The sequence below is a fragment of the Camelina sativa genome, chromosome 3 (assembly GCF_000633955.1).
Source record: "Camelina sativa cultivar DH55 chromosome 3, Cs, whole genome shotgun sequence".
Lineage (NCBI taxonomy): Eukaryota > Viridiplantae > Streptophyta > Magnoliopsida > Brassicales > Brassicaceae > Camelina > Camelina sativa.
In genome coordinates this window covers 23,122,309-23,129,937 of record NC_025687.1, presented here as the reverse complement: position 1 = coordinate 23,129,937, position 7,629 = coordinate 23,122,309, and the positions used below count along the sequence as shown (strand labels likewise).

General features: G+C 38.4%; 2 protein-coding genes across 2 annotated transcripts; one reads left to right on the top strand and one right to left on the bottom strand.

Annotated features, from left to right (window-relative positions):
* LOC104777808 (endoglucanase 5-like) lies at positions 602-3,724 on the top strand. The gene is made up of 8 exons (XM_010502130.2): positions 602-997; positions 1,347-1,760; positions 1,894-1,980; positions 2,094-2,258; positions 2,348-2,635; positions 2,727-3,051; positions 3,152-3,202; positions 3,284-3,724. The coding sequence occupies exons 1-8, from the start codon at positions 785-787 to the stop codon at positions 3,625-3,627; spliced, it is 1,887 nt and encodes a 628-aa protein (XP_010500432.1). The 5' UTR covers positions 602-784; the 3' UTR covers positions 3,628-3,724.
* On the bottom strand, positions 3,854-7,306 carry LOC104777809 (nucleolin 1). The gene is made up of 15 exons (XM_010502131.2): positions 7,177-7,306; positions 6,998-7,046; positions 6,528-6,688; positions 6,271-6,444; positions 6,086-6,181; positions 5,930-6,001; positions 5,749-5,835; positions 5,527-5,643; positions 5,370-5,411; positions 5,175-5,260; positions 4,979-5,099; positions 4,791-4,891; positions 4,531-4,707; positions 4,156-4,445; positions 3,854-4,070 (listed from the first exon to the last, which is right to left on the bottom strand). The coding sequence occupies exons 1-15, from the start codon at positions 7,201-7,203 to the stop codon at positions 4,039-4,041; spliced, it is 1,632 nt and encodes a 543-aa protein (XP_010500433.1). The 5' UTR covers positions 7,204-7,306; the 3' UTR covers positions 3,854-4,038.

Below are 7,629 nucleotides of genomic sequence, written 5' to 3'. Positions count from 1 at the left end.
AAAAAAAGAGTTTATTATCCATTATATTATAATTTTATTAACTCCTAGTTTTATTAAAATACAAACGTTTCACCTTCTTTTGATCATATAAATTTATCATATCATTACCAAAAAATATATAAATTTATCAGATTTTATTATTTTTACACTTGTTATCACGAAATGGAAGTGACAGTCTGATACACCCAACCATTAAACTGTACAATTTTTTCAACAAAAACTTTAAAACATCCGAACATACAAATCAACAGAAAAACAAAAAAAATGGGAATGCAAGTTGTGGATACCACGAATGTTACTTGTCTGTTGACACCTTAACAAAAATCAACCAAAATATTATTCTTAAGCGTTTTAAACCTTATATTAAAAACAAGATACAGATGCATTAATCTATTTCTATTCATAATAGATGGTCAATATCACATTCATCGAACGGCTAATAAGAGATACACGTGGTTAGTCATAGTTAGTTCAGCTTTTATACACAAAAGTCTCGAGGTACAACGTGAGAAGCTCTAACAAAACGTGAAGGTCACAACTATTATCAAAGGCATGTACAACACACACGAACACAAATAGAGACAAAGACAATGATTGTTCAGACAAGTTTCGTACCTATTTGATTCTCTACATTCCTCTCTCTCACCAAACTCACATACACAATTTCTCTCTTTCTCCAAATGTTTATATAAATACACCCACATATAGACCTAACTCGCATCACAATTGTGAACAAATAAACGTTTCTTAGGAGAGAAAACTTAAAACTAAGGTTGAGAGAGAAATGAGGAAGTTTGGTGTATCATTTTCCGGCGTGAGCCTATTACTGACCGTGCTTCTAACAGCAGCAACCGCGGCAGCGGAATACTATAACTACGGAAATGCTCTTGACAAGACCTTTTTGTTTTTTGAGGCTCAGCGATCAGGAAAGTTGCCAGCTTCTCAACGTGTCAAATGGCGAGGCCACTCTGGTCTCAAGGATGGTCTTGCTCAAGGCGTAAGTCCATATACACACATATTAATAATGTATTAGTCAGATTCATATTATCTAAATTTTTACAAATATAATAGTTCCCTTTAAATATCATTCGACTAGGATATGTGATATAGTGGTTTGTACTTGTGTTGTTAATGTCACCATCATAATTTATATCAATCTATAAGAATAACATTAAAATTAATATAAAGATATTAACTGAAAAAGATGTAAAATGTACAAGGATATGTTGTCATCAAGACAAAATTTGCTAGATTTTTATTTGTAAGAAACTCGAAAGTGCTAATTCCAATAAGAAAACATCATGTAATAAAATGATACTAGGTTTTGTGTGTGTATGAATGAATAGGTGAGCTTGGAGGGAGGATACTATGATGCAGGAGACCATGTGAAGTTCGGTTTACCAATGGCCTTTGCAGTGACAATGCTATCGTGGGCAGCGGTTGATAACCGGAAAGAGCTATCCGCTTCGAACCAGATGCAACAGACATTGTGGTCAATCAGATGGGGTACTGATTACTTCATCAAGGCTCATCCTCAGCCAAATGTTCTATGGGGTCAAGTTGGAGATGGAGAGTCAGACCATTACTGTTGGGAACGAGCAGAGGACATGACCACTTCAAGAACAGCTTATAAGCTTGACCAGTACCATCCTGGCTCAGACTTAGCCGGTGAAACCGCTGCTGCTTTAGCCGCTGCTTCCTTGGCTTTCAAGCCATTTAACTCCTCTTACTCTGCTCTCCTCTTAAGTCATGCCAAAGAGGTTCGTTTGTGTTTTTTGTTCAACCTCTGGTTATTAACAGCTTAGGTGCAATGGGATTCTGTTACTTGTGTTATGAACCCGGTTCGGTTGAGATTCTAAACATTGTGAAACTTTTGTTATTGTGTGTTTTCAGCTCTTCTCATTTGCTGACAAGTACAGAGGACTATACACTGATTCAATCCCAAATGCAAAAGCTTTCTACATGTCATCTGGTTACTCGGTATAACACTGTTGATCTCTTAACATTTTTCACCATTCATCTCTCCAATTATCTTCTTCCACTGAATGTTGTTCCAATACTAAAATGTCTCTCTGTTGGGTAATATCTTAAAGGATGAGCTTCTTTGGGCTGCGGCTTGGCTACACCGCGCTACCGGGGATCAGTATTACTTGAAATATGCTATGGACAATGCCGGTTACATGGGAGGAACCGGCTGGGGGATGAAAGAGTTCTCTTGGGATAACAAATACGCCGGTGTTCAAATCCTTCTCTCGAAGGTATAATATTCCGGTTAGTTCAAGAATGTTTTCCCGCGGTTTCAAGAATACTAATCTTGATTCTTTGTTTCATTTGTGTGTGTGTATAGGTCTTGTTAGAAGGGAAAGGTGGTGTGTATACTTCGACATTGAAGCAATATCAGACGAAAGCTGACTACTTCGCTTGTGCTTGTCTCAAGAAGAATGGTGGTTACAACATTCAAACAACAGCTGGTGGTTTAATGTATGTTCGAGAGTGGAACAATCTGCAATATGCATCTGCGGCTGCGTATATTCTCGCGCTCTACTCAGACTATCTCTCTGCAGCAAATGCTAAACTCAATTGTCCCGATGGTTCGGTTCAACCTCAGGCGCTTCTTGACTTTGCCAGATCTCAGGTCATTCTTGAATCCTCCCAAGAAACCAAAACAGTTTACTTGTTGGTTTAACTCTGCTAATTGAGTTTTTTTTTTTTCTTTTTGTTTGCAGGCTGATTACATTCTTGGAAAGAACCGTCTAGGAATGAGTTATGTAGTTGGATATGGACCGAAATATCCAAGCCGTGTTCACCATAGAGGCTCTTCAATCCCTTCAATCTATGTCCAACGTTCTTCTGTGAATTGTGTTCAAGGATTTGATTCTTGGTACAGAAGGTCTCAAGCTGATCCTAATATTATCTATGGTGCGCTTGTTGGTGGACCGGACCAGAATGATTACTATTCCAATGACCGCTCAAATTACGAGCAATCGGAACCAACTTTATCCGGAACAGCTCCACTCGTTGGCCTATTTGCTAAACTCTCTGGAAACTTAGGTAAACTAAACAATAAACCTTGATCATGTAGTCTTTTAGCTTTACTCATCTTTTAAGTTATGATCCATGACTCATTGATTAATGTAATGAAATTTTGTAGGATCATATGGAGGAGGATCATCTAAACCTTATCAAACTACAAAACCACCAGGTATGATCTTTTTTCTACCAACAGCTTCCAATGCAACTTTTATACAGTGACTGATTCTCATTTTCTCTGAAACTGTCACAGCTTCATCGTACAGTACAGCAACACCAACAACATATTATACTCCAAAACAATCAGGTGCACAAATCGAGTTTCTTCACTCGATAACTACCAACTGGATGGCCGGGAACACAAGATACTACAGGCACAAAGTGATCATCAAAAACAATTCTCAGAAGCCCATATCAGATCTCAAGCTTAAGATTGACGATCTCTCAGGACCTATCTGGGGTTTAAACCCAACGGGACAAAAGAATATGTACCAGCTTCCTCAATGGCAAAAGACTTTGAGAGCAGGACAAGCTTACGATTTTGTCTATGTACAAGGCGGTCCTCAAGCTAAAGTCTCAGTTTTGAGTTACAACTAATTCATTTTCCTATTTCTTTTTGTGCTTTTGTGTGAAAGTAGCCAACCAAGTTGAGACTAATTCTGAGAAATGTAAATTTGTGTCCCTTGGGAGAGAATATTTTAGTCTACCTAAACAACTGATTTTGATTCTGACAAAAATTTAGAATATTTTAGTCTACCTAAGAAGGTTGATCTATTTTAGTCTATCTAAGTATGAGGCTCATACTTAGGTAAACATATAAAGAAGGACGAATAAAATAATTAGATTTAACAACCAAAGCACTCAAAATTGAGCTTAATTTAACATTCAGACAAAAATTTAAGGTTCTGACAGAAACGAAACTAGAACAAAAAAGAAACAAAACGATAAAAGGATGCCAAGTATCACAAGTTAACAACATAAGAAGAGACTTTTCTTCTACAGAAGCTTCTACTCGAAATCGCCGAAGGTAGTCTTCTTACCTTCAATATACAAAAACAGAGAATTAGCAACTGTTACTAGTTATAAAGAAGAAGCTAGATACATGAATAAAGATCAGATTTTTACCTGAGGGAGTAAAACTAGGTCTTCCACGACCACCGCGGCCGCCATCTCTACCTCCTCTGCCACCACTGAAACGACCACCGCTGTTACCAAACCGACCACCACGGCCGCTGTCTCTACCTCCTCTACCACCCCTTCCACCACTGCTCCTTCCACCATTACCCCTTCCACCAAATCCACTAGAGTTATCTCTCGGTCTAGGCTCATCAACTACAAGACCCCATCCTCCCATGTCACTTCCATTTAGTTCCAACGCCTTCTCTTTACCTTCTGTAAACTCAACGTAAGCAATTCTGAAAAGAAACATTTATGTAATTAGCAACTAAAATTTAACAGATAGAATTCACAAACACAGATAGGGAGGACGAAATCACAAACCCTTTGGAAGCACCAGTTTCACGGTCTGTGGGAACAGAGACCCTTGTGATCTCACCGCATGAACCGAAATGTTCCCTCAATGCGTGCTTGATATCTTCCTCAGACTGAGCAGAGTCAAATCCCTTAACGAAAACAGTTTGACCATCACCACCACCACCACCACTTCTGAAGTTGTTGCTATAATTTGCAGAAGAGAGAATATAATCAACCACTGAACAATTTTATAAAAACAAATCTCTAACATGGAAAAATTAACCTACCCTCCGCTTTGAGGAGTGAATGCAGGTCTCTCGCCTCTCTCTTGAGCAATATCAAGACGAATCTCACGGCCGAGTAAAGGTCTACCATGTAATTCCAGAGCCTAAAGTACAACAGACGTTAATCAGCAAAAAATAGTCTCAAATTCATAATAAAATACTTTTATTCAAGAGTTAAAAACGACACTCACCTTCTGTGCTTCTTCCGCAGAAGCAAACTCAACATGGCCAAATCCCCTGAAACTTCCATCTTCTCTACTGGTAGAGAATCGAACATCAACAACTTCACCAACTTCCTTGAAGAAATTCTCGCTGCAAATGAGGATGAGACATCAGGTCATGAAAAGTTTCACCAAGAGAAGAGAGATCAAACGTCAAAGAACTTACACATCTGATCTTTCAATATTGAAAGAGAGATTGGCAGCAAAGAGTGTCTTTGATCCGCCAGCAGCAGGAGTTGATGGAGTCTTTGGCTAAAAATCAAAGAATTGCATGATGCACAAAATTAACATCAAAATAACCAAACAAAAACAGGTTACAATATTACAATACATAAAAGATACTGATAGTAGGATCCTTTACCTGTTTCGCACTTGACGCATCCACCATTTCTACATCGGAGCTCTGTTTTAGTTACAGAAATATAAATAATATTAGTAACTTGCAACAAGAGATGGGATAATAAGCTTCCGTAGCTAGCCTCCATAGATATTGAAGTGCAAGGGAACATTGCTCGTACCTTTTTCATTGGGGTTTCTTTCTCGTCTTCACTCTCATCTTCCTCAGATCCGCTAGAATCATCACTACTGCTCTCTTTTTTAGCCTTCTTCTGGGCAGGTTTCTCATCTTCACTTTCCTGAAAATATCAAGACCCATGAATGAAGTCAATTACAGAAATATAAAGAATGCAAAGCTGCTATAAAGTACCACAAGAAAATCAAATTAAATATGTTAAGCCAACCTCCTCAGAATCTTCATCTGATGAATCGGAGCTGCTTGCAGCCTTGGTAGCTACCTTAGCAGGAGCTGCTTTCTTGGCAGCAGGTTTCTATTTTCATAAACGAAGTAGTTACAGATCCATTTGAAAATAAAAAAAATATTATAATACAAGATATTACAAGTATTAGAAAAAAAGTTATCACCTCATCCTCAGATTCATCATCTGAGTCTTCGTCGGATGAAGAATCTTTAGCAGCAGGTTTCTTTTCAGCTTCCTAGTAATTATCAATAAGGTAGTTAATTATATATGTTTTCCCACAAATTACTCTAAAGGTGCATCTATCCTATGAGATGCTTACATCATCATCAGATGAATCCTCTTCAGACGAACTCTCTGCCTTGGCCTTTACAGCGGCTTTAGCAACTACAGCTGGCTTCTTTGTTGCAGCAACTTCCTGAAATTTTTAGTAAAACACGAAGTCTTTTAGACGCAAGCTCAAATGATAGAAGGCTTAAAAATTCCATAACAGGTTAAAAAGTTAACCTCGTCTGAAGAATCCTCCTCAGAAGATGAGTCATCTTTAGACTTCTTTGCAACAGTTCCGTTAGTAGCAGCAGCCTTCTTGGTTGCTGGCTCATCGTCTGAAGAGTCGTCAGATGAGTCATCACTGCTTGAAGCGGCCTTGGCAGCAGCCTTCTTGGCCGGAACCTTCTTAGCCTGACATATATTAGTTATGGTCAGAACTCACACTCAACTTAAATACTCAGACCAACAATTAAATCAAGACAGAAGTATTATACCTTCTCCTCTTCCTCGGAATCAGAGTCTGAGGAGTCAGAGCTCTCAACCTTCTTCGGCACCTTCTTCTCAGATTTTTCCTTCTGAACAGCAGCAATCACGTCTTTCTTCTGCTTCTTAAGGCTCACTTTGGTATCAACATCATCCTCAGGCTCTCTCTTACCTAAAGAGACGAGACAAACAAAGTTAAATCAATAAAAGTTCAAATCTCACACTAAAGGTTTCAAATTCAGGATTCACAAGTCAATAGACTATAGAGAGCGCTTATTGTATTCAATCAATATATATTCCCAAACTAATGAATAAAGAGCTCATATACGTTCAGGAGCTAAGCAAATCAAACAACTTATTCCAACAGCCAGCCATAGCATAACGAGCAATATAAATATTTAAAAACGAAAACTTTCAAACTAAAACTAGTTGTGTAACAGATGGGAAAGCATCTGAGGTACAAGGAAGGCAAAGTTCATACCTTTCTTCAAAGGCTTTGTGGCCTTAACCGCAGCAGGAGCTGCAACAACCTGAAAATCCAAAAGAAAACAAATAAAAGCTCGTTAAATTCGCAAGACCAAAACATGAACAGAGATTCAAAACAGAGTAAGACGAAGAAGAAGAGAGAAGGAAGCCATCAAAGGGGGAGAAGAAGGTTACCTTGGTGGCGGATTTAGGTTTACCCATGGAGGAACTGAGAAAAGAGAGAGAAGACTGCTGCTAGGTTTTCGAGAGAGAGAGAGAGTAAAAGAGAGGCGAAAACCCTAAGACAGCTGCGTGAAGATATTTTTCTTAGCTTAGGGTTTTAGAACATGTATTTATAATCACTTTGATTCAGGTTTTGGGGCATAAGGGTCTTTTTAGGTTTTATCATCTAACGGTTGTCTCTTCGCGCGGATTATTTGATCTGTACCGTCCACGTGGAAAATATCTAGTTTTTCTTTATTTGCTAGATATTTTTATATTTCGTATCAAGTGGCAACGGTTAGAAATAGGTCAAAGCGGAGGAGTAGAGCGCCTCCTTTTCTCTCTGTAATGGGCTGGAAGTTTTAGTGGGCTTTTTAGCAGGTTCGGGTTTTAGTTAAAACATTGATTTGTTTTTTTTTTTTTTTT